This window comes from Chelonoidis abingdonii, chromosome 1, assembly GCF_003597395.2.
Source record: "Chelonoidis abingdonii isolate Lonesome George chromosome 1, CheloAbing_2.0, whole genome shotgun sequence".
In the NCBI taxonomy this organism is placed as follows: Eukaryota; Metazoa; Chordata; order Testudines; family Testudinidae; genus Chelonoidis; species Chelonoidis abingdonii.
The window spans coordinates 313,991,565-314,018,496 of NC_133769.1; the positions used below are offsets into that span (position 1 = coordinate 313,991,565).

Consider the following 26,932-nt stretch of genomic DNA (forward strand, 5'->3'; position numbering starts at 1 on the left):
CTGGAGATTTTTTTCAAAACGCTTTGGGCATTTCGTGTTCTGTAACGGAGCTCTGATACAACCAGATTTGTCTCCCCATACCAAGCGATCAGATCCAGTATCTCCCGTACGGTCCATGCTGGAGCTCTTTTTGGATTTGTGGACTGCATTGCCACCCGTGCTGATCAGAGCTCCACGCTGGGCAAACAGGAAATGTAATTCAAAAGTTCACGGGGCTTTTCCTGTTTACCTGCCCGCTGCATCCAAGTTCAGATTGCTGTCCAGAGCGTCAGTCAGTGGTGCACTGTGGGATACCGCCTGGAGGCCAATAATGTCGATTTCCGTCCACACTAACCGTAATCTGATATGTTAATATCGAATTTAGCGCTACTCCTCTTGTCGGGGAGTAGTACAGAAATCGATTTAAAGAGCCCTTTATATCGATATAAAGGGCGTTGTAGTGTGGACGGGTACAGCGTTAAATCGATTTAACGCTCTTTAAATCGATTTAAACGCGTAGTGTAGACCAGGCCTTAATAATCAAGATGTTAGAGTACACTGCAGGCTCAGGTGGGAGGAGTAAGTGAAAACGTCTGTCGGGGCTGGCTTTCCTCATGAAATTAGTGGTTTGAGTTTGAAAATCAGATGATGAAGTTATATTCGTGACAGAGAATGAAGAAGAGAAAACTTTTTTTAAATTGTACCTAAATATTTTCGTTAAGAATGACTTTCATTTAATACACTCATGCCAGTGAAAGAAAATTTTGTACTTTTTGGCTTATTTTTTGCACCTCTACCATTGCTTTACTTACCTTCCTATTTCCCTAGTGCCTATTGTAAAATTGAATTAGGGAAGAGGAAAGTGGATTACAAATATGCTTAGAATGATCATTGTCAAAATTACATCATATTTCATAGTGAGTAGTCTAAGTCACTCAGACTAGGGTCTGGGGAGTATCAGTTTTCAGCCCTGAAATGTTTTGAGATGCCTAAATGTTGGGGAGGAATGACTGAGCAAAGGGGAATTCTAACAGGAATACGCAGAATGGGGCAGGTTTAGTCAAAACTTTAGAAAACCATGAGTGAGGGTGAATGGAAACTGCAGAAACTACTTGTTCTGTGGTAACAACTGCATGGGGGTTTCCTACCGCGGAGACATGGTAGGCAGAGAAGTTAGTCAGTCCAAGATTAAATTCTGCAAATTGAAATGTAAAAGTACATCAAAGTTGAGTTTTTTATTTATAACAAATTCACTATATATTACAATAATTACAAAAATATTTTTGTATAACAGCTTATGGTCACATCACATTTTCGTTCTCATAACACATAAGATGACCAAACACTTGAGCTTTGGCAGTAGCTAACAAAGCAGCCAACTTTTAAAATCTACACAGCTGTACACATTTTTTGTGCCTTAACAGAAAGGCTATTATCAAAAGAGTGAAGTTATTAACAAACATCCAAGGGGATTCCCCTTACAGCTTCTTTTCCAGAAACTTATTTTGTCTAATGCATAGTAAAAAAAATATACAATTTACAAAAAACAGTCACTGGAAAACTGGCAAAGCTCTCCCCAGCAGAAAGTTATCACCAATTTTTGCTTGTTTTAATTGAGCATCTAGTGGATAATATCTAGAGCAACGAAGAGTTCACCATTTTAAAATCACCATTCTAGATCTAAACAGGCTGTGTCTTCTCACTGCACAATGAAGCCAACGTATCAGGCTGGTATTGCAGCTTTTGATGAACAGTGTTCAACTTGCCTTCACCAGAGGAAATAAAAGTCTATTTGGTTGGGATGTTGTCCCTTTTCGGTACTTAATCTGAGTCACTACTGCTGCTTGAGGAGTCTGTTGACATAACTTCTACATCATCTTCATTTTCTTTATTGTGTCCTGGAGGCTCCAACATAAAGTCATTGCTATGATTAGGAGGTAGCATGTTCATTGAGATATCACTTGACTGCCAGGGATATTGAGGAGCAAGCACATCTGAAAAATAAATACAATGATTTGGTAGCATAATCATTAGCTCAATATCTGCCTTTTAAATGGAGAAGCCCATGCATCTGAAAACAGGCACAGCTGCATGTCCTGTTAAAAACATTTTCAAAAGTTTTGTTTTCAGTGCCAAACTATTCTCCCAATCCTCATTCTTGAATTTTTAAACAAGTCAGCTGAAGTCACTTATAAATGAGCCATTTTAACACTGTAAGGCCTGTTCCATCAGAGGTATTACTTTGATAGAACAGAATCCACCCTTCTCTGCAGTGATCACACTAATTTAAAAATATCAAAATAATGTTTGCACAGTGCTTTATAGCTTCACAGCCTGTTCAAACATTAATTAACCTTCACAAGACTGCTGAGAAATAAGTGAATGTTATCACCTGCATTTCACCTTTCAGGACACAGGCCAAGTGACTTGCCCAAGACTTCACAGCCAGGAGCAGAACTGAATTTCTGGTTTCCAGCCCAGTATTTATACAAACACAGTTTCTTTAGAACACCTACAATAACACTATTGGTTTTAGAGGTGTCCCACGGTAACTATCTTAACTTTTGAAAATAAATTGTTCATTACTACAAATGGTTAGACAGACAGGAACCAAAAGATCTTTTTAACTTCAATATAGACATTTTGTTCTTTAGTCAACTCCTGGAAAAGTAAAGACCACCGATCACCTAGCATAACCGTATTCTTAGTTCACTAGTAATATTTTTAAACCAGAATATAGTTTAGCAATCATGACTGAATCCAAGTAAGATCACTGTTACTGGCCATTTCAATAATCAAGTATTAAGGAATTAATCCTTAATTCATACATACAAAACACCACAGTATTTAAATTGGTTTTGTCAATAAGAATTTATCTTAAGTGGTAAATATTAGTTCACCAGTTCTAGATCTGGAACTTCTAAACACATTTGTTATTCTATTGATATAGACTACAAATTAAAGAAGGGGAAAAAGTCTTCTGACTTCATACATATCTGAACTTCCCTTCCATGACTCAAGACAATATATTTGTTTTCACTGCTAAGAAAGTAGTAATTTGCTCTGAAAGTTTTCCATATTTTAATGTGTGATTTTAAAATAATCAGTTTACTAGAAATTACACAGAAATGGATCGGAAGCTGAAAGCCTACATATTTCTCCTTTCGTGAGTGAAATTTTTTCCACTGGTTTGCCAATATGATCCAGTTATCTCAATAAGATTTAGCAGTGGGACAAATAGAATACATTTTCTCTTGCTCTTCTACATCACCGTGCCAACTTTTCAAACTGCTTACTTTGTTACTAATCCCTTAATGCCAGGGAACTAATCCACTGCGCGTCAGCCAGAATTTGTAGCTGTTTTAGTTCTGTCTTGCCAACACTGAGGGACACTTTGGAGTGAATTAAATTCCTAATTGCTATGGTTATGACATTTCTTTTATTCATTGCATAAACATCTGAGTAGTTCCATCACCTGGCAGTCTGCCTGCTGCAAGTGCATCCCCTGGCAAGTGTCCATTAACTCCATTAGTGGATGGGTTGTTCATCTGACCCAAAAGGCCACTCCTCATCTCCAAATCTGTAGGATATGGCCTGCGTGGGTCCCCTTAAAAACAAATAGTTTTTTATATGATTAAAACAAAGCTAACATCTGCAAGATAACTACCAGCTATTTAGTGCTAGTCTTTTTCTTCAATGCTTTTTAACAGAAAACTGTGTTGATTGTTCATATCAGCAATGGGAAGCACACATGTTCTGTGAGAAATTAAACCCAAATACATTCTCCATTTACAATCTTCATTTACTCAAGGTTGGCAAAAAGAAGTACACAAAAAACTCACTGTAGCAGAAGATATCTCTCTGTTCTCATTGCTACTATTAGCAAGACTTCATTTCTGTTCTTCGCCTTGCTCTTTAGCTAAATAAATATTCTGATCTGCTGCAGGAGGACAGGGAGAGGATCTGCTGCAGGGGGGCTAGGACCCATCACTGAACATTCCTTGCCCCTGGCTCCCAATAATTTCTATTCACATCGTTTCCAAATCCCTGATGAGTGCAGTGGTGTCAGAGGAATGTGAATGAAGAGACAGTCCTTAATATAACCTGGTTCTGACCCATTAATGGCTTTAATTAGGACCAAGACCTTGAATTGGACCCCACACAAAACAAGGATTCAATGGAGGACATATAGTCCCAACTTATTAAAGGAGTCCAGGAGCTGTGAGTTTTGTAGCTATTTAAAGCCACATACAAAATTTCCACAAAATTTTACTCCAAGGTATTCAACAAGGAAAAAAATAAGTATCTCAAGAGGAAAAAAACTTTTTTTAATATTGGAAAGCTATATAAAATCCAAGCAAAATACCATTTGTCATGACACAAATACTAAATGGTGGTGTTTAATTATTGCTCCTATATTAACATGAAAGCACATTTCCATGTCATGCCATCAATGAAAGTACAACAAACTCATATAGCTTATTTGTCAAACATGAAATTTACCTGGTACCCATGTCAGAGGAGCACAAACAGCGTTGCTGGCACTAATCCTGTGGGCATATTTAATTATTTCTTCAGATGAAATAGCACCTGTGAAAGGGGAAAAGAAGTTAACAAGGGAAATGCGCCCTGATGGGCATACTCTCAAGAGATTGCCTGATTTGATAGTTTTAGATTATTTAACACTTTGATATTCCAAATAGAGATCAACAATGTAAAATTTTAACAGAACTTCAAGGGTATCCTCAATATGCAGGCATTGCAGAGGACAGTGTCACAGTTCAGGGCAAATGCACCTGTATTTCCCCTCTGTGGCCCAGCAAGGGCAACCAACTCAAGACTTCATGCTCCTCTGGCCATCACCTCTTGAGTGGAGATACCCTGGTCAGAAGGGAGAGAGATGAGTATGTCCAGGCTGAACAGTTCCCTGCCTTTACGGTATTATTCCCAGCAGAGAGACAGGTTGCCTAAGCTGGCCTGCTGGCTTTCTTTTCAGATACTAACAGAGTAATTGCCCACAGTTTTAAGGTATCACAGAGTTCTTCCTATGCAAGCCTATTTTATTCTTGTTAAAAGTACTACAGAGAAAACAACCACAACCATAAAAGAACCTACGCACATGGCAATAAGCTTACCAGATCATCCGAACCCTAACAAGGGCTCTGATAGGAGCAGTCCTTCAGTACCCAACCCAAGGGTTTCCTTGTGGTTTCAAGTTCATCAGGGCTTCAGCTCAGAACAAGCACACTGTCTTATGGGGCCTCAGCAGGCTAAGTCTTTTCAATCCATCCCTAAGGAATGGGGCCCTCCATACAGCAGAGGTCCTGTCCATCTGCTGGCTCAGGAAGAAGGCTATAAGCCTATTTTAAACCAGGCTCTTTATCCAAAAACCCTTTCTTTGTCTGTTGGTCCCCAGAGAATCCAGTTTGAACTAGTACATGTGCACCTCTCCAGGGGGTGGCTTCATAGGGCTGATAACCTGAAGAATTGCATTATCATCCCCCTCCTTCTCCTAGAGGAGCTACATACAATTCCACAATAACACACACACACACACTTGCGTTTTTAATACATTGGATCCCAAAGGTATTAAACCTAATTCAATAAGGTTTAACCTAATTCAATAAAGTTTATCTTAATTCCAGGAAGTTTGTCCAGGACATTACAGGATACTGTCAGTCTGTCACAAACAGCTTAACAGAAGGACCTGGTTTGCAATATATTGACTCCAAAACTACAGATTCAAATATCACAAAAGTCAGCTAAGTTTTTCAGCCTTGTGAGGTAGACTGATTTCCACGCAGTCTACTCTGTAAAGTACACTGAGATCTTCTGATTAAAAAAGTCTGTATAAGAGCTAGGTGGATCTTTCATAGGAGACTTTTAGTACCCATACAGAAGCTGGTTGTAAGATGCCATAGCATTTTTTGTTATAGTAGGGACTTGCCCCCTAGTATACTTAATAAACTTCTCTCTCCTTTTCTCCTACTGTCATGCAGTGTACACGTTCCAGATGGCAGTCACTCTCTACTCCATAAGGGACTACATTTCAAGCAATGTATAATTTGTGAAATGCCCTGAGATCATTTTAAATGAAAAAGTCACAAATAACTATAAAGATATTATAAATACCTATAAAATACCTTCCCACCTATTTTGTAAAAACGACTAGCTTAGCTGTGCAAGTACTACAGGTTTACTGCAAGTACTATACAAGTACTGAGGCAAGACACAGATTTTAGTAAGTAATATTGTTCATATTTATTTAAAAAAAACAAAACAAAACGCCATGCTCTCCCCTCCCCCTCCAAAAAAAGACTGGATACAAACTGTAGACCAGCATATTAGGGGAAGTGCCTTGTGTGACAAACTAAGCTAACCATATGCATTACTACTAAAGCAAAACGAGCACAGAAATTTATACTACGTGGAAATGTATTTGAGCTACACCTTAAAACTATGATATAACGTTTCCACACCACACACACACACACACACACCCCCTTTCAAAATAAAACCTCACACAACTCCAGCCTTTCAAAATCCTCTAAGATTTAGAGGTTCCAAACTGAATGGAAAACTCTTACACACATGCAACATTTTACACAGATTTTAAGTCTTAAACTATTATGTGATACAATTAAAAGAAAACAACCTACATGCTTACATAGAACTCCAGATAAATTACTTACAGCTATATCGTTTTCAAAGCATCAGAATATTGTAATAAACTATTGATACTCACCCTTTCTTGCTTTTTCTATTGATTTTAGTTTTTCCTTTGCTTGATAAACAGCTGTTGCCTAGTTATTAAAGAAAAAATGCTTCATTAATTTGTAACCTTAAGCTCAAAGGGGCCCTGTGAATTTGTCCACTTATCCTATTAAAAACTACCTCTAAAACAAAGATCAGATCAACATCTTATTATACAGTGAATGTTTTCAAAATATACCAGTGTTTTAAATAAAGTTCTTCTTACTATGTGAGCACATAGCACAGTAATGCCTCTAGAATGTCAGATAAATTAAATAACTACCATCCTCTATCAGTTGTGATGCTCACAGATATCCAGGAAGGGCTCCTATTGCTTTCACTAGTCCAAGTTGCTCAAAGGGTCGCCTATTTTCTCAAGGGATTAGGCCAAAATGTGAAGTCCAAAATTCATCTGCTCCTTCTATTCTTTCCTCATTTAATCAGCACTCATCTTCAGTGGTTTGATTTTCCACACTTCACCTATTATTTACAATAACTGTTATTTTCACTACAAATCTTTCAAATTGTGAAAACAGACTGGGTGGAGTGTAAAATTATTAAGAAGGAAGAGTAATATAGATTGAATGAAAATTACCATTACAGCCTTTCCAAAAAGCAAGTAACTTTAATTAACTCTGGCTACCGAAAGCATAATTTCCAAGCTTTCAAGAAGAAATCATATATTTAATCTTCTTAAACTAAAATTTTTGTTTTTTCCACAACTGCGTGTTATGCACAACCACTCCCAATCAGCAACTCTCAAAAGCAAACACTTCACCTATAGACTTACCAGTATATGCTCTGCTTCTTTCAGCTGTTTTTGTAGCTGCTGAATATCACTGTCCCTCTTTTCGACTACTTTTTCTAATAGCTGCATTTCATGATGAATTTTCCCCTGATCAAGTGCCAGTTTCATTAATTCCTGAAACTCTCCATCTCTCTGAATGAGCAACTCAAGGATCTGTCAGATAAAGTATTTATGTAACTTATTTAGCTTGATTTATTACAAAATCCACAACTGCACTATGAAGAGAAATCCAATAGTAGGAGGGACAGCAGAAGTCAGTTTTGGGGTATTCACACTGATTTTGTTGTATTCTCCAAGACAAAACATATTTAAAATAAAATGAAGTTTCTGACTCTTCTACTTGGGAAGAATTCAGATAGCCCAAACTGCAACTTGAAGGTAGGTCAAGTATGCCATGTGCTAACATGTACCTAATAAAGTATTTATTTGTACCAAAGCTGGTATGCTGGAGGATTTTATTGATGAATGCAAACTAGAACTTTCCATTCATCTGTCAAGGAAGATACAAGTTTCAATATTAAATCTGAACATGCAGATCTGAAAAGCATGTGTGTTTCTTGGATTCCAGAGAAGCTACCAATTTGGCTCTCAGTTTAGCAAAATTAGGGTACAACAACCCATGCAACTGATGGACTTATCTTGATGGGACTGCTGCCAAAAACATGGAAACAAGAGTACTAAGAAAGATGCCAGTTTTCCTCATTCATCTAATAAATCATTAATTCTTAATGCTGGTTATGAACATTTCAGCCCCAGCACTGTTAATTATGCCACTGCTGAATATACGAAACTCAGCCCTGAACGTACTAGCTCATCACCTGAGTATTAACTAGAACACCCTAAATGTAGTACATTCTTAGAAAAAATATTTTACCTCTAGCAAACTGACATGACAGGTATACTCCAGTCACAGTGAAGCTGACAATTCTAGACATTTAGATTTAAAAAGCGCAGTCTGAAACAGTTTGTGCCAAGTGCATCACTTTTAAAAGTGGAGGAATCTGTGTTTTAAGCAGTAAAATCTCTGCAGATCTGGAATGTGCTCATTTCATCACTACTAGCACAACTGTTAGTAGGTTTCACACATACGTAGATTAGTGATAACTAAACCAAAGCTAGCAAATTTAATACATTTATTTTTGGTCCAAAACCATAAGGTTTATTTTAGAAGTACAAGGAAATGCCAAATGAAAATAATGGTTCTTTTGGGTGGACTAGGGGAGTCCTTGACTTATGTTACATCAAGCTCACATCTCTTCCAGAGCTTATCAACAGTGTTCCTTCAGTCAGCATGAGTACTGTGTCTATTCCATGGAGAGCTTCCTGTGCTATCTCTGTGGCACTCCAAATTCTGCTGATTCAGAAGCTGAGATTTAGAACTCTGATTCCATGTGCCACTCTAGATTGACTAAGTCAGGGGTCTCAAACTCAAATGACCACGAGGGCCACATGAGGACTAGTACAATGGCCCGAGGGCTGCATTACTGACACCTCCCCCGCCACCACCCTCGGCCCCACCCCTGCCCCACCTCTTCTCACCCCTTCCCTGCCCCCATTTCAATCCTTTCCCTGAAATCCCCACCTCTTCCCTCCCCCCAGGTGGTGCAGGAGGGGTGTGGGGTGTGGCAGGGGCTCAGGGTAGTGGGTTTGGGTTAAGGAGAGGTGCGGGGTGTGGCAGTGGGTTCAGGGCAGGGGGTCGGGTTCACGGAAGGGGGCTGGGATGCAGGAGGGGTGTGGGGTGCAGTGGGGGTTCAGGGCAGGGGGGTCAGGTGCAGGGGGCGGCAGGCAGCTCAGGGAAGGGGATTGGGGTGCAAGAGGGGTGCACGGTGCAGCAGAGGGGTCAGGGAAGGGGGTCAGGGTGCAGGATACAGTAGGGGTTGGGGTGCGGCATGGGGCTCAGGGCAGTGGGTTGGTGTGCAGGAGGGGTGTGGCAGGAGGTCGGGGTGCAGGGTGCGGCGGGGGGTCAGGGCAGGTGGTCAGGGCAGGTGGTTTGACTGCAGGATGGGCTCGGGGGGGCGGGCTCTGGCCCAGCGTGCACTGGGAGCAGGGCAGGCTCCCTCCCTGCCTGCCCGCCCTGCCCCTGTGCTGCTCTGGGAAGCAGCTGGAATGTGGAGGAGCAAGGGCACAGGGGTGTGTTGCTGTTGCTTCAGGCACCGCCCCCAGCATCTCCCATTGGCCGGGAATGGGGAACCACACCCAGTGGGAGCTGCTGGAGGCAGTGCCTGAAGCAACATCGACACATGCCCCTGCGCGCCTCTTCCCCCATGTTCTTTCCGCTTCCTGGAGCGGCGCGGGGGCAGGGAAGACAGTCAAGAAGGGAGCTTGCCCTGCCCCTGATGCACACCAGGCCAGAGCCACTCTAGGTAAATGCTGGAGGATGGTGGCGGGGCTGTGAGGAGCTCGCGGGCCACAGAAAATAACTTTGCGGGCTGTGTGTTTGAGACCCCTGGATTAAGTATTTCTGTTGCCAACAAAGAAAGTAGGAAGTTTCTGGTGAACAGTAAGAATGACCCACTGTGTTGTATGATTATGAGAGGGAACCAAGCTCCCTTACACTATGGGCACTGACTGTCCAAAGCTAAATGCCCACTAGTAGGCTGTTTTAACACAAGCAGCCCAAGCTGGCACCAACTCCAGCAGTGCACAGCCATCAACTCATTGCTAAAAAAGATTTACAACCAAACTAGAAGTTACTATGCCCTCAAATGTAATATGGTATGACTAGCCCTCTCACTAAATATGCTGGACCTCAGAGCCATCTTCCTTCATTTTCAGAAGAGTTACTTTGCAAGACATAGTAGTGAGGGCAGTTCACAGCAGGGCCACTGGTTTCATCTAAAGCTTAGCTGTAATCCACAAACTGTACAGAAGTATCCCTTTAGTCAAGGTATGTTCTTTGTGAGTCCTCTAGCTGTGTCTGTTTACTCTTTTGATAAAGTCTTTACTTCTGTTCAGCACCACAGAGCCAATGCAATGGAGTTTATTCTGCTTCATACATCTACACAATTTTCAGTTAAACTCTGCTTACAAAATCTTTGTTACAAGCAAGGATGTACAATCCTTAGAGAACACAGCTTGATTTTTCAGAGCACAAATTGGATTCATAGCATGTCCCATTACAAATACATCTTTGGATTTGTAAGAGTAAAAGTTTGATCTGGAAGCTATTGTGACAGAATAAATTACAGTAGATAATAAGGGAAAGATTAACTGTATGTAAATAACTGAAACTAGTACTACATGTATTCACATATTTAATCTTTGCTGATTTCAATCTCGATGGCCCCTTCGAGAAAAATCTTCTGATACTGTCAGCTACCTTAGGTGGCCTGTTTTAAGTGGCCGGGAAAGATGTAATTCAGTCTCCTTTCTCTATGTAGCAGGGGTTTATTTCCATAAAGATATCAAATAATTGGACAGTCCAACACACACAAAAATCCACCCTCAAACCGCAGAGGGACAGAACTGGCTGAGATTTTGACGAAGTGCCAGACCAAGAGCGAATGAAGATCATCAGGACTAAGGATCACAAAAGGAAATAGTCTAGCTACAATTTTCTTCAGAACTCTACAGACCAGCACTTGACAAACCATCTAATAAGCTCCTTATCCAGAATATTTATGCTGCTTGCCGCCAGTGCTCAAGGCACATGCAGTGTTTAAGGAGTGTACGTGGACTGGGACAGGGGTTAGCAAGAAGCTGCTCTTCAGCCCTTGAAGTACATACAAGCACAGCAGGAGACTGAATAAAACCCTGGAAACGCAACATACTGAACAGTCTGTTAAACCACTGCTCTCACATTTCATAGGATTTCAGTCCTATTGAACACAACTAGCATTTACAAACTCAGGGCAAAGTCCTTGGCTCACTGGGTGGGAGAGGGAAGGGGCATTGTCACTGACTTCCCTGGAAGCAGGATTGGGCCCTCACCACTAAACTTTTCAAATATTAGTGTTGCTAAAAATTTCATACCACACAGTTAGCCTGAATGCTAGGCCTCGTAGGGAGAAAAAGGCTGAATATGGAGGTTAACTACCTAGAGAAATATTTAAGAAAATTTGTTTACCTGGCTCTCCTCTCCTGGTTGTGGGAGTTTCTGGTTTCTTGAAATTGCCAAAATTTCAATCAGTTCCCTGAAATGAAATTTGCATTGTAAACAAGATTCTAAACTACTGTTTAGAAATTAGGTGAGATTGTCCCCAATGAGTTTCAAAAGTATACTAGTGACATTGTATTTTTATTAGGGCTGCCGATTGATTGGAGTTAACTCAGGCAATTAACTAAAAAAATTAATCATGATTAATCACACTTTTAATCGCACTGTTAAACAACAGAATACCAATTGTAATTTACTAAATATTTGTGGATGTTTTTCTACATATATTGATTTGAATTACAACACAGAATAAAAATGTACAGTGCTCACTTTATATTATTATTTTTAATACAAATATTTGCACTGTAAAAATGATAAACAGTATTTTTCAATTAATCTCATACAAGTACTGTAGTGCAATCTCTTTCTGGTGAAAGTGCAACTTACAAATGTAGATTTTCCTACTTCTTGTTCAGCTAATTGCTCAGACAAACAAGTTTGTTCACATTTACGGGACATAATGCTGCCTGCTTCTTCACAGACACATAGAAGATTAGGGCTGGAAGAGACCTCAGGAGGTCACCTAGTCCAACCGCCTGCTACGGGAGGGACCATACCCCAATTAAGTCGATGGCTACTCCAGCGAGGGGAGTGTGATGTCGAATCCGACTTAATAACCCATCTAAGGATCGGAGATTCCCAGCCTTCCTAGGTACGCCATTCCAGCTGGCTTCACCATCCTCCTATGAAAGTATCTCCTAATATCCAAGCTAGACCTCCCCCACTACAACTTGAGACCATATGCTCCTGTTCGTCATTCTGCCACACTGAGAACAGCCTAGTCCTGTTCTTTGGAGTCTCCCTATAGGTAGTTGAAGGCTGCTATCAAATCCACCATCACTCTTCTTTTCTAAGACTAAATAAGCTCAGTTTCCTAGCCTCTCCTATAAATCATGTGCCCCAGCCCCTAATCATTTTCATGCCTCCTCCGCTGGTCTCCCAATTGTTCTACATCCTTTCTGTAGCAGGAGGCCCAAAACTGGATGCAATACTCCAAATTGGCCTCACCAGCACCGAATAGAGGAAATAATCACTTCTCGATCTGCTGGCAATGCTCACTAATGCAGCCCAATATTAGCCTTCCTGGCACAAGGGCAACTGTTGACTCATATCCTGCTTCCGTTCACTGTAATCCCAGGTCCTTTTCTGTAGAACTGTCACTTAGTCAGTCGGTCCCAGCTTGTAGCAGTGCTGGGATTCTTCATCCTAAGTGCAGGACTCTGCATTTGTCCTTGTTGAACTCAACAGATTTCCTTTTGGCACAATCTTCTAATTGTCTAGATCCCTCTGTATTCCCTATCCCTACCTTTCAGCGTATCTACCACTCTCCCAGTTTAGTGTCATCTGCAAACTTCTGGAGGGTGGCAACCCATCTCATCATCCAGGATCATAGTGAAATTATTACTGTCACCTGAAAGTGAGAACAGGCGTTCACATGACACTTTTGAAGCTGGCATTGCAAGGTATTTACGTACAAATATGCTAAAATTCGTTTGCCCCTTCATGCTTCGTCACCATTCCTGAGAACATGCGTCCATTGCTGATGATGCTCGTTAAAAAAAATGTGTTAATTAATTTGTGACTGAACTCCTTGGAGTGAATGTATGTCTTCTGCTTTTTACCTGCATTCTGCCATATATTTCATTGAGTATTATGCATGATCATATGGTATGGGAGATGATACCAGTACATCAGAGGCCGGCTCCATGGTTCTTTAGCACGTCTCAAGGCGTGACAAAAAACAAAATAGATAGACTGCGAATTGCGATCGCGCGGCAGCTCCTACTGCAGCACACCTTTTCCATTCGAAAGCGAGCATTCGCGCGAGCAGGTCCTTCCCTCTCAGAGGGACCGAGGGACCTGCCGCCGAAGAGCCCAACGTGCTGCCCCTTCCCCTTGGCCGCCCCAAGCACTGCTTGCTGAGCTGGTGCCTGGAGCCGGCCCTGCAGTACATGTTGTTTATTTTAAGAACACTTTCACTGCAGATCTGACAAAACGCAAAGGAGGTATCAATGTGAGATTTCCAAAGATAGCTATAGTGCTCGATCCAAGGTTTGAGAATCTGAAGTGCCTTCCAAAGTCTGACAGGGCCAAGGTGTGGAGCATGCTTTCAGAAGTCTCAAAAGAGCAACACTTCAATGTGGAAACTACAGAACCCGAACTACCAAAAAACAAACTCAATCTTCTGCTGGTGGCATCTGACTCAGATGATTAAAATGAACATGCGTCGGTCCACACTGCTTTGGGTTATCATCAGCATGGACGCATGTCCTCTGGAAGAGTGGCTAAAGCATGAAGGGATGTATGAATCTTTAGCGCATCTGGCACGTAAATATCTTGCGACATAGGCTACAACAGTGCCATGCGAACACCTGTTCTCACTTTCAGGTGACATTGTAAACAAGATGCGGGCAGCATTATCTCCTGCAAATGTAAACAAACTTGTTTGAGCAATTGGCTGAGCAAGAAGAAGGAGTGAGGGGACTCCAGTTTTACATTGTTTTATTTTTGAGTGCAGTTATTATTTTGTACATAATTCTACATTTGTAAGTTCAACTTACATGATAAAGAGATTGTACTACAGTACTGGTATTAGGTGAACTGAAATATACTATTTCTTTTGTTTTTTACTGTGCAAATATTTGTAATCAAAAATAATAAATATAAAGTAAGCACTGTACACTTTATATTCTGTGTGGTAACTGAAATCAATATATTTGAAAATGTAGAAAACATCCAAAAATATTTAAATAAATGGATTCCATTATTCTTTAAAAGTGTGATTAATCACGCGACAGCCCTAATTTTTATCTTAAGTATTTCAGTATTTAAGACAACCCCTTGAAAAACCTAAAAGTATCTAAGTCTTTATTTTTGAGTAAAAAAACTAATTAGATTTTACAAACATATGAGGAAAGATCAATGTAAATTTGGACTTAAAAACTTTGGCACAGGGCTTTCAATTTAAGAATGTGAATAAGACAATTTCAGAAGTACTTTCTGTTATTTTAAGTGACATTTGTATTTATGAAAGGTGCCAGGCTGACATCCTCTCGGCATAAGTATGACACCAGTAGAAAGAGTTCCAAGGGACATCATCAACCTTAAAAATCATAAATTGTAACACAGGTAAAGAAATATGTTTACGAACACCATGTCAAATCCAAAGCCCAATTAAATCAATGGAAGACTTTCCATTGATTTCCATGGACTCTGGATAAGATTCTCAGTTCTTAGCATCTCCAAGTCTGCCAAGCCTCTTGCCAATTGTTATGGTGGTTTACAAGACACGGGTATGAATTCAATAAGAACTGACCTGCCATCAATTAATTTCTCAGATCACTAAATAGCCAAAATGCAGTTAATTCCAGTCTACCACAATGGGTTCAATTTGAGCCGGAGACTGTTTATGAGTAGTGGAGTCTTAGCTCTAAGAGTATGTCTACACTGGCAAAGTTACGTCACCACTCAGAGAGCGCTGAAGGCAAACTGCTGTTGTGTGTTCACACTGTCAGCTGCCTGCGAAATAGCGTGTTCACACTTGCATCACTTGCATCAGTACTGGGAGCACTGCGCTCTGGGCAGCTATCCCACATAGCATCTCTTCCTCTTCTGCCATTAAGAGTTGTGGGAAGGCGGAGGAGGTCCCAATGCCCTGTGATGCAATGCTTCGCATCCCAGCAATCCCTGTGCTTCTGTCTGCATTTGGCACCATCTTTCAATGATTTGTGTACAGTGCACTCTGCCTCTTTGATCTACAGGAATGGATCCCGCATTGCTGACCAATATGCTGCTCGCTCTTACTAACATATCACAAGTGGCAGTGGAGGTGTTCCTTAAACTACCAAGGCAAGAGAAGTGCGACAGTGATCTCACCACGCATAGTAGCTATGACAAGAGATTGCTTGTGGCATTCACAGACATGCTGACCACAGTGGAATGCCGCTTTTTGGCTCAGGTAACAAGCACTGACTAGTGGGATCACATCATCATGCACACCTGGGATGACAAGCAGTGGCTGCAGAACTTTCGGATGAGGAAAGCCACATTCATGGGACTGTGTGATGAGCTTGCCCCAGCCCTGTGGCGCAAGAACACGAGAATGAGAGTTACTGTGTCGTTTGAGAAGTGCATGGCGACTAGATTGTGGAAGCTGGCTACTCCAGACTGCTACCAATTGGTCGCTAACCATTTCGGAGTGGGGAAGTTGACCGTTGGATTCGTGTTGACAGAAGTGTGCAGGGCCATTAATCACATCCTGCTCCGAAAGACCATGACTCTGGGCAACATGTGTGACATTGTGAACGGCTGTGCACAAATGGGCTTCCCTAACTGCGGGCAGCCAGAAGGGGAAAGGGGGAGGATAGATGGCACACATATTCCAATTCTGGCACCAGACCACCTACCCACTGAGTACATTAATTGGAAAGTGTATTTCTCTATGGTTCTTCAGGCGCTTGTGGATCACCGTGGACATTTCACGGCCATTAATGGAGGCGGGTCCAGAAAGATGCATGACACATGCATCTTTCAGAACACTGGCCTGTTCAAGAAGCTGCAAGCAGGGACTTTCTTCCCAGGCCAGAAAATCACTGTAAGGGAAGTCAAAATGCCCACTGTGATCCTGGGAGACCCTGCCTACCCTTTAATGCCGTAGCTTAAGAAGCCATACATGAGGAACCTCGACAGCAGCAAGGAGTGGTTTAATAACAGGCTGAGCAAGTGCAGAATGACTGTTGAGTGTGCTTTTGACCATTTAAAGACCCGCTGATGCTGCCTATATGGGAGGTTGGACCTGGCCGATGACAATATTCCTATGCTTATAGCCGCGTGCTGTATGCTCCATAATATTTGTGAAGGGAAGGGCGAAAGCTTCACTCAGGGGCTGGACCACTGAAGCTCAGCACCTGGAGGCTGAATTTGAACAGTCAGAGACCAGGGCTATTAGAGGGGCGGAGCACTGGACCACAGGGATCTGGGATGCCTTCAGGCGCAATCTGAAGCGGAAAGCCACTAATATTTGTTACTATGCTCGGGAGTGCAGTGCTTGTAATGCTAGGAGGTAACTGTGATTGCACAGTGAAGCTTTAAGAAAATTGCCTGTTGCTTTGCAGGGCTCTGTTTGCTTTCAATTAATGGAATAAACATTGCTTTCAAACCAAAGCAATTATTTTATTGAAAAACAACTGGAGGAGAGAGACAAACAAAAAAAAACACATTGGCACAGGGCGGGAGGGCGGTGTCCCCAGGAGGAGGTTGGATCCCGGGACAGTTAAAGATTTGTGTATGTTCAAGTATCATATGCAACCTTATCCTTTCGAGTACAGTGCAGCAGGTACTGTACTTCAGCAGGGCTAAACTGCAGAAGGTTGAGTGTTGAGTGCAATAGGTACTGGGAGTCCACAGGGCTGGACTGTGATGCGACAAGAGTGAAATGCAGTGGGTACAGACTGGAGCCAGGAGATTGATAAGAGTGTGTTGGCCGTGTCTGGCGGGCGCATGGGAGAATTTTGCAACAGCGGCTGCGGGGGAAGGCGGGCGCAGAGCTGCTCAGTTTGAATTGCTAGTATCGCCTGGATCATGTCTGCTTGGCGCTCCATAACCTTTAAGAGCCGCTCCGTGGCTTCATTCTGGCATGCCACATTCTGCTTTCAGTCCCTTTTCTTGATGTCCCGCCACTCCTTCAAATTCTTGTTTTTCAGCCGCAGACTGCATCATGGTATCACACAAAGTCCTCTTTAGTTCTTCATGGCTGCTTTCTAATTCTGCGCAGCTGTTCAGCCGGCAATAACAAAGAGGGAGGCTGGGCTCCCAAGGTCGTATTTGTGAAGCCAAAATGCAACAATTTACAGAAGCAGTACTGTCTGCAACACACAGACCACTGATTCAGTGATTTAAAACGCAGCCACTATTCACATATATGTCACTAACTGGCTGACACCAGGCAAGCACATGTGAGCCACAAGAGCCTCAAAATGGTGAGTAACCACAAGGGCAGGGGAAATCAGTGTTCTGGGACCATACTGTACACTAGACACATGGCTCTTGGGGAGAACCAGCACTGTATTGGAGGGGGAGGGGAAGCTTATAATCATTACTGTCCCCACATTTTCCACAGGCTTTGTTCATTATGGAAGATATCTCACTGCTAAAGGTGAACAGGGATTCAAGGGAGTGTCTTCTCCAAGACTATGGTTTCTGCCCTGGGTCTTATGTGGCTCGCCTGTGTGCAGCAATGGTCTCCCCCCACTCACCCCCAATGATGGCACCGTGGCATGGGAAAGTTACCCTTAATGGGGAAAGAAACAAAAAGTAGCTCTGCCAAAGAATTTGCAGCGGCGGATTGCCTAGTATCTCCATGAGAGTGTCGTGAAGATTTCTGAGGCAGATTCCCGTAAAGTGAGGGAGTCAATCAACACCCTGTTCTGCCACTCAGACTAGGTATGTGGTGGTATGTGCATCATACAGACACAAGCCTGCTTTCTGCAACCCTCCTGCCCCCAACAACTCGCTTCAGCAATTCCCAAAATCAAAACCACTTATCAGGGGCCTCCTCTTCTGTTTGCACTTTGCCAAGCTCCAACAACTGAGACTGTCTAGCATCCTCCAGGGTAGAGAAGAGCTCCTGGCTGTATGCATCTCTGACCTCCGACTCATCCTCTGCCTCTGGATCCCCCTCCCTGCCCACATCCTCATCCAAGATTTCCTCCTGCTGGCTCCGTCCACTCTTGACTAGCACACAAGCCACCAAAGTATCCACAGTGGCCTTTGCAGTGGAGGTGTGGTCACCACTGAGTATTGTGTCCAGCTCTTGGTAGAACCGACAGATAGTGGGTGCAGCCCCCGAGCAGCGGTCTGCCTCCCATGCCTTGTGGTAGGCGTTCTGCAGATCCTTCACTTTGACTTTGCATTGCAGTGTGTCCTGATCATGGCCGCTCTCTGTCATGCATCGTGAAATCTGTCCTTAGGTATCATAATTCCTACAGCTGGAGCGCAGGTGGGACTGGACAGCCTTCTCTCCACAAATGCTGATGAGGTCCAGCAGCTTGGCATTGCTCCAACTGGGGGAACACCTGGTGCATGAAGCAGGAATGGTCACCTGGAAAAATGCGCTGAGACCACTGCACGTATCACCAAGCAAACGGGAAGGAGACTTTCAAAATTCTCAAAGCATTTAAGGGATGGAACCACAGTTGGGTCACCTGAAGGCAGGACAGTAGAGTTCAAACCGATGACCAGAGAGGAGAGAACAGGCATTGTCAGACACCTTCCAGAGGCCAATTGCAGCGCTGTAATCAACCAGGGGTCTACACTCGTACTGTGGCGCTGTAGCCCCGGCACAGAAACCTGTACGCCTCTCATCAGGGTGGTCTGTTTTTTGTTGTTTTTTTGTTTTTTTTTTACAGTGCTGCAACTGCACAGTTTATATGCACTAAGTGGCTTGGCAGTGTGCACACCTTGGGAGTTACAGAGCAGAAAGCTGCTTTACTGCACAGAAACTTGCCAGAGTAGACAAGGCCTAAGTCTCCCGATCCAGACAGACCCCTTTCCAACCAAATCAGCTCTTCCATTACCGATCTGTAGCGCTTTCACATGGAGGGATTTTTTTGTTGTTTTCAGTTCATTTTGGCTCTCATCTAATATTTCACTACCAGACTTCACTGCTGCAAAGACGACCATTTAACTTTTCTTCCTTCACTGCTGCTGTTTCAAGTTACATAGAAATCCAACATAAATTGTGCAAGTCATAGGAGTTCAGCCCTTTTAACCAGGCAGCCACATGAACAATTTTACCTTGATTTTTTTTTTATAAAGAATAGCAGTATATATGTGTGTGTGTATATCTATCTATACATAAACAAAATACTATCTGCAAATTCAAAATTCCTATGGTACATCTTTACAACGAGAAAAATAAGAAAAGACCAACATATTCAGCAACTCTGAAGTTGGATGGTAGCTGGATGTTTCTGGTAAAATAATCAGCAGCATGTTTAACAATGTTTGTATTTAAGGTGAAATCCATGTTTAATGGCTCTCTATTTTCATACCAAAGGTCCTCGGTCTGTAACTAAGACTACCAAGTCCACACAATCAACCTAAATTCAGGGTCAAACAGTGTGAGAAGAAAGGAACCCAGGTTCTGTCAGTCAAATCTGTGCAACCCCATTTCCTTCAATGAATTTACACAAGTGTGTTGATGGAACCTTTAAAAGCTTTGAGGTAACCTTGAAAGAAGGCCAAATTCTATACTATTTATACATCCTACCTCCAATGGATTTGCATAGGGTAAGTCGACAAAGAACTTGGCAATAAAGTTTCTCTTAAACAAACCGTACCAAAATCAAAAAGTTGAATAAACTGAACAAAAAATTGACTCATCTTCTCACAGATCCACATAGAAAGTTTGTCAATCTATTCTGTGAATAAATCCCTTGAATAAATGTTGTTACCCTACTTAACAAAAAGAAATGTGCAAGATGAAGAACTGGTAACATTACATTTCCAGTAAAAAAAATGACTCTAGAGACTGACTCTCTTGATTATTTGAATTGAATTAAAAAATCAGAAATCAGCTTATTTATAAAAATAAAGGATTCTACATTCAAAGAACTAGTAGCTCTGAATGGCTAAAAGAACAAACATATTTTATACTTCAGCCCCCCAGACTGCAGCAGATCAACAGCAGTATATAAAAGGTAGGTAGGACGGACTCAAACGCTGAGTAACTAGTTGGATGCCATATTAGCAGGAGATGTTACAGGTCCATGTCTCACTTATTTGTAAGTGTTTTTTTTAACTCCAAGCCAAATTACAAGGACTCCCTCTGTTCCTAGCTGGCAGAGAAGTGTCCTAATCTGATTTACTATGCTACTTGGAGAGATGAAAGACTTTCAGAAAATACATTAAGAGGCACATATGAATTCACTAAAAAAAAAAAAAAAGGTTAACTGAAGGAAAAATAAAGAACACCAGGGTACCCAAAATCATAGCACACGAGCATCTGAACACAGAAGAGTCCTATTACCAATTTGTTACCAAGCTCAGTGATGATGACAACATATTAAGGAGAAACAAACATTCTTCGTGTTCCTGGAAAAAGGACAGAGGAGAGTTAGAGCAGTTTCTAAATGTCACTAACAAAACCTGCTGAACAGAGAAAATGGGAGAGAGATTTTAAAGATTCTGAGCTTCTAGAGGAAAGCTTAAGTGAATTCTCTATTTGCATGGAAAAATACTTGTCATCACATATGAAATGTTACCTTTTACATTTAGACTTGAAATTAACACAATACACAACATCTGAAGCTCTTTATGAAGCATATGCAGGCACATCAAGTTTGGGTACTAACAGAAATCCTGCAGGACACAGACAAAGGCCAGAGACAGTCCAGTGTCCAAACAAACCAGAAGCGGGACCTCAAGAGATATGAGCAATAAAGCTACGTTGACAAGTGGTGGCAGGCTCAGGAACAGAGAAGCAAGAGGAGTAATAAGACCAGAAACTATCATATGCAATGATTCTTGCACTAGCACTACCCTTAATTTTACACAAGATAGGGAAGCGCAAGAAAGAATTACATTATAATTCCACAAGAATAGAACTAAAAGTTACGCACTGAGGAGAGTAAGCAAGAGAGTACTTATTCAAAGATTAAGATCCATTCAAAACTATTCACCATTACAGTGCCAGGAAAGTGCTATTTCTGAAGGTCATTACAACAGACCTATGGAAGGACCAGGGGAAAAACAAGGCATGGGCTCATATCTCAGCTTTCTTCAGAGAAGAGATGAACAAATAGCAACCAGGCTCCAAAATTTTCAAATTAGTCATCTTTAAAGAACAACGGTGGAAGAGAAGAAATAAAATGGACTCCATACTATTGTTCATAGAATATCAGGGTTGGAAGCAACCTCAGGAAGTCATCTAGTCCAACCCCCTGCTCAGAGCAGGACCAATCCCCAGATGGATTTTTGCCCCAAATTCCTAAATGGCCCCCTCAGGGACTGAACTCACAACCCTGGGTTTAGCAGGCCAATGCTCAAACCACTGAGCTATGAACAAGCTTAAACTGAGAAGAAATAATAGACTGGGACGGTATTTCTAGTACAACTAGTTTTAAACTAATAGTGACAGATAATATCAGTACTTCTGAAAGTTATGGAGGCTCTTCAGTTAACTATTTCATGTTCAGATACACATTTATTTCAAAACCATTTGGTAACACTTCTTGGGCTTTCAGAGACTGGGTTTAGCGAACCCTTGTCAGTTACTCTAAGGGTATGTCTACACTGCCCACGTTACAGTACAGCCGCAGGGGCAGTGTAGACATGCTTTATTTCTGGGGGACAGCTCTCCCGGCAATTAAAAAAAACCACCCACCCCGAATAAGCAGTGCTAGCTTTATTGCCAGGAGCACGGCTCCCAGCAATAAACGCTGTCTATACTGGCACTTTTCAATGCGAAAACTTTTGTCCTTCGGGGGAGCATTTTTTCACAGCCCTGAATGACTAAAGTTTTAGTGCTGAAAGTGGCAGTGTAGACACAGCCTAAGTTAGTTCTTCAGCAGATCACTGAGAAGCAAGATTTTTAAGAGACACACAATTCTATCTGGAAATAATCTGGGGCTGCGGCTCACATTTATGAGATGTCAATTCAGGTGTAAATAACTTGCACACAGGTAATGTCAGCAGTGAACTAAGTGATCCCTCAATTAGAAATACATAGGATGAAAATTTCAGCAATGAAACAAATGAAGAAAGAACCCAGCCTTTCATCTACAGTAATAGAAATCAAGAGAGTAAGTGTGACAATCAGTATCTCAAAATAGCACCCTGGAATCCCCGTATTCACCACTGTGATATGATTATAGTATGCTTTGTACAATGCATGGCTTTGTGAGGTATCGTTTAAAAAGTCTTGATCTACTGAACATTAATATCCTGTTGAATTGCATGTTCTGTCATTGTATGTGAAGTTATGAAGTATTGCTATATGCTTGTTACTGAAGTATGTGCTGAGCTGAAAACACTCACAGCTAGCCTTTCAGTGGCAACAAAAGAGCAATTAACACTGACAAGACAGATTAGAATTAGGCCAGCCTGATGTGTTGATGGCCCATCAAGAAGAATCCACTCTCTCAGACACTCTTCAGAGAGGGTACGTACACAACAGGGGCTACTGAACCCCCACATCACAGTAAGGATCTTTCTAGCAGATGAGTGGGCAAACTTTCTGAGGGCCACATCTGGGTATAGAAATTGTACGGCAAGCCTTGACAGCTCACAAAATTGGGAGTTGGGGTGCGGGAGGGGGGGTGAGAGCTCTGAGGTGGAGCCAAAATGAGGAGTTCAGGGTGCAGGGGGAGGGCTCCAGCTGGGGGTGCAGGCTCTGGGGTGGGGCTGAGGATGAGGTGTTTGGGGTGTAGGAGGGTGCTCCAGGCTGGGACTGAGGGGTTTGGAGGGGAATCAGGGCTAGGGCAGGGGCACGGGGGGGTTGAGAGCTCCAGCTGGCGGTGCAGGCTCTGGGGTGGGGCTGAGGATGAGGTGTCTGGGGTGCAGGAGGGTGCTCTGGGCTGAGACCGAGGCATTCAGAGGGTGGAAAGGGGATCAGAGCTGGGGCAGAGGGTTGGGGTGCTGGCTCCAGGTGGCACTTTCTGGAAGCAGCAGCATGTCCCCCCCTCTGGCTCTTAAATGGAGGCACAGCCAGGCAGCTCTGCGTGCTGCCCTGTCCGCAGACACCATCCCTGCAGCTCCCATAGGCCACAGTTCTCAGCCAATGGGAATTGTGGGGGGCGGGGTTTGGGGTGGAGGCTGCGTGCAGAGCTCCTTGACCCTGGCTGCCCCTATGCTTAGGAGCCAGAGGGGAAACACGCTGCTACTTCCAAGAGCCACGCGGAAAGCCCCTAGCCCCCCGCTGGAGCGCAGCAAACCCACGACTCTGCTCCCTGGCAGGAACTCAAGGGCCAAATTAGAAGGTTCGATGGGCCGGACGTGGCTCGTGGGCTGTAGTTTGCCCACCCGTTCTAGCATCTGGCAAGAAAGTATAAATGAGGGTCAATGACATCACCATTTGGCCTTCCTCCTCCCCCATCTCAATACCTGGAAGAGCATTTAGAAGACAAAGACTTTGAACTGAGGAGATTTGTCCCAGGCTGAAAAGCAAATTCAGGCTGTGTATTAAGAACTGTAAACTGCCTGGAACACCCAATGGGATGAGAAAAGCTGTTTAATTCCAAATCTTGCTTAGTTTGTTAAAGTTAGAATTTAGATTGTGATTGTATTTTTATTTCTTATGTAACCAACCTTTGTGCCTAACACTTATAATCACTTACAATCTATCTTTCTGTAGTTAATAAACTTATTTTAATGTTTTATCCTTATCAGTGACTTTGTCTAAAGCCCTTGGGGGAATCTGCTTGTATTACAAAGGCTGGTGCATGTCCACTATTCTTTGATAAAGAGGCAAATTAATTAATCAGCATGTCTTGAGCAGTGTAAGATGGGACATCACTGGGGTGCAAGGCTGGGAAGATTTACTGGTGTCTCTCCCTGTATAACTCATGAGTAGCTTATAAACCATTCATGCAAATTAGCTGGGTGTGTTCCTGCATGTTGTTGGCTCAGTGATCCCAGCACCTGGAGGGGTTTTGCTGCTTGTCACTAGCATAGCATTTTAAGAGAGAGTCCGGGGAGGAGAATTAAGGGGGCACAGCAGTCCCACAGTTCCAGACTGTATCCCGGGGGTATATCACAGTCAGTTTTAAAGATATACCAATTTTGACTGGAAATGTAATGTTGCCAGTTCTCAATCTTGCATGTTTCTTTATGTTAAGTGAAAGTGACAACATTTATTCAAAGAGTTTAACCACAGAACTGACAATCTTTCTATATGCATCTATGGGAAAACAAAGGGCAAGAAGGCAGTAATGTGTAGTATTTGCATCAATGCATATGAACCAAGGATCAGACTAAAGCAGTTATCTTGCACGTGAGCATTTCACATTCACTCTATCAATCACTGGCTGATTTAAAACTCCACTTTGACTATTTGTCATCAACCTGAATTTGAATTTCCACACAGTTCCCAACAGATAAATGTTAGCTTATTCAAATTCTTTGTATTGGATAGTATTTTTTTTTTTAAAAAATAGCAACTTAAATTTGGTTTACATTTTTAAGAGTGTGAATAATTACTTTGTAATTACATCTTTACAGAACCTAATCATTATCTGATCTTGGTAGGAACCATTTTAAATGTTTAGTATAACCTTTCCATAAAGGGCATGAGGCAATAGTTAAAGATAAGCAGGCTGGCAATTTCTGTATAATAGTTTCATGTAGACTCTGATAATACAATCTGATCCATGTTGGCAGACCCTTATTCTCATAAAGCGTGCAGCTGATGGCATGTGTTTCACATGGTTGCTAGGATGTGCCCAGACAGATCACAGATTGCAGCATGGGGGCCTAGTTACTTCAAATAAATGTTTGCAGGAAGTGAACAAGTTCAGAATGGTTTGTCTTGATTAAAAAAAAAAAGTATCTTCTGCTGATGTTTGCTAAATTATTCTGAAACAATTATCTCACATCAAATTTTGCCCAAAATTTAGGCTTGTAAAAGCAAGCAATTATAGAATCTGAGGCCAAAATAAGTGATTAAACACAAAATGGAAAGCATAGTTTTATACAAGGACATTCCCTGTAATACTTTCAACCCAGATATTGTGACAGAATATGATAATCTGAAAAAGAAACTGACTAAAAACAAAAGTGAAACTGACCAGTGCATTTTCATACTCCTAGCAACTGAGAAATATACAAAGATTAAATCATCCGTGTAAACAGGAAAATACATTAGGTTACCAATTTACTTTGAGGAGGCAATCTACAGAAAGCCCCTGCTTCTCTGGAAGGAGAGACTACATCAAAGGACACTACTTGCGACCCTTTGGCATCAGCAAACTTTCAATTAATAATTAACATCTCAAGAAGTGGGAAAAATTTCTGTGGCATGGAAGAGAGATAGAAGAAAAATAGATAGAAGAAAAATAAAGAACTTCAAGAGTAAATGGGTGAGTTAATGGAGGAAAGTGTTGCTGAGGGTTTGTTTCAAATCGTACTTCACTAAGTACATTAGGGAAACTTTAGTGCAGACCAGCACGATATACACAGACCAACTGATGTGCACACTACTCCAAGAAATAGACAAGCCACAGGAAGACAAACAGAAAAGGAGACACAGCTGTATTTTGAACACTAAAAACAAACAAACAAACAAAAAGGCTTTGGACAAGGATCAATAAAATACACAAGATGTTAAAAAAAAGTTTGTTCTATCCCTTCCTCTCAGTCCTTAGTCTACATCTTGTCTATATATTGTAAGCGTTACAAATCAAAGAAATGTCTTAGATGTCTGTAAAGTGTCTAACATACTTTGGAGTATTATATGAGCAACACATGTTTAAAATTTTCATTTTTAACTAGCTACCTTACTAGTAATTTGGGAAATAACATATCTTTATTACAACTCCCCCCCCACGTCATACTTTAATGTTTGTTTGCATACAGATGCTCATGTGACACTGATTTGATTCTATGTCAGGGGTTCTCAAACTGGGGATCAGGACCCCTCAGGGGGTCACGAGGTTATTACAAGGGAGGTCACCAGCTGGCAGCCTCCACCCCAAATCCTGCTTTGCCTCCAGCATTTATAAGGGTGTTAAATATATTTAGAAGTGTTTTTCATTTATAAGGGGGGTGTTGCACTCAGACCTTGGTATGTGAAAAGGGTCACCTGTACAAAAGTTTGAGAACCCCTGTTCCAGGTAGACCTGACAGAGAATTCTGCATGTTAGTTTTACGCACAGGAAGCAGATAAAGAAACATTTCAAGCCCATGCCCGGGGAAAGGGCTTTCAGTTACCCGCACCCTTCCTCCGGCTGACCTGGTTGGATTGCTGGCTCTGTAGGGCAGGGCCCCCCGCCCTCGGGACAGAGCCCCCATCCCTGGGGCTCCCCCACCTCCATCTGCACCGGGGCCTCTCGGCGCTGCCCTGCCGCACAGGAACCACCGGCCCCTCCACGCGGCGGCGCGAGTCAGGCCGTAACGAGTCCAGCCGGCCCGGGGCGCGCGGGTACCTGGCCAGCAGCTCCAGATCCTCCAGCGCCGCCAGCAGCCTGTCCCGCGTGCTGCTCCGCTCCCCGCCCGCCGCCATCGCCGCGCCCGAGCAGCCA

General features: G+C 42.4%; 1 protein-coding gene across 1 annotated transcript; it reads right to left on the reverse strand.

Annotated features, from left to right (window-relative positions):
- Positions 1-1,195: 1,195 nt before the first annotated feature.
- On the reverse strand, positions 1,196-26,932 carry MED4 (mediator complex subunit 4). The gene is made up of 7 exons (XM_032788143.2): positions 26,837-26,932; positions 11,607-11,673; positions 7,523-7,693; positions 6,725-6,782; positions 4,483-4,569; positions 3,455-3,586; positions 1,196-1,973 (listed from the first exon to the last, which is right to left on the reverse strand). The coding sequence occupies exons 1-7, from the start codon at positions 26,911-26,913 to the stop codon at positions 1,801-1,803; spliced, it is 765 nt and encodes a 254-aa protein (XP_032644034.1). The 5' UTR covers positions 26,914-26,932; the 3' UTR covers positions 1,196-1,800.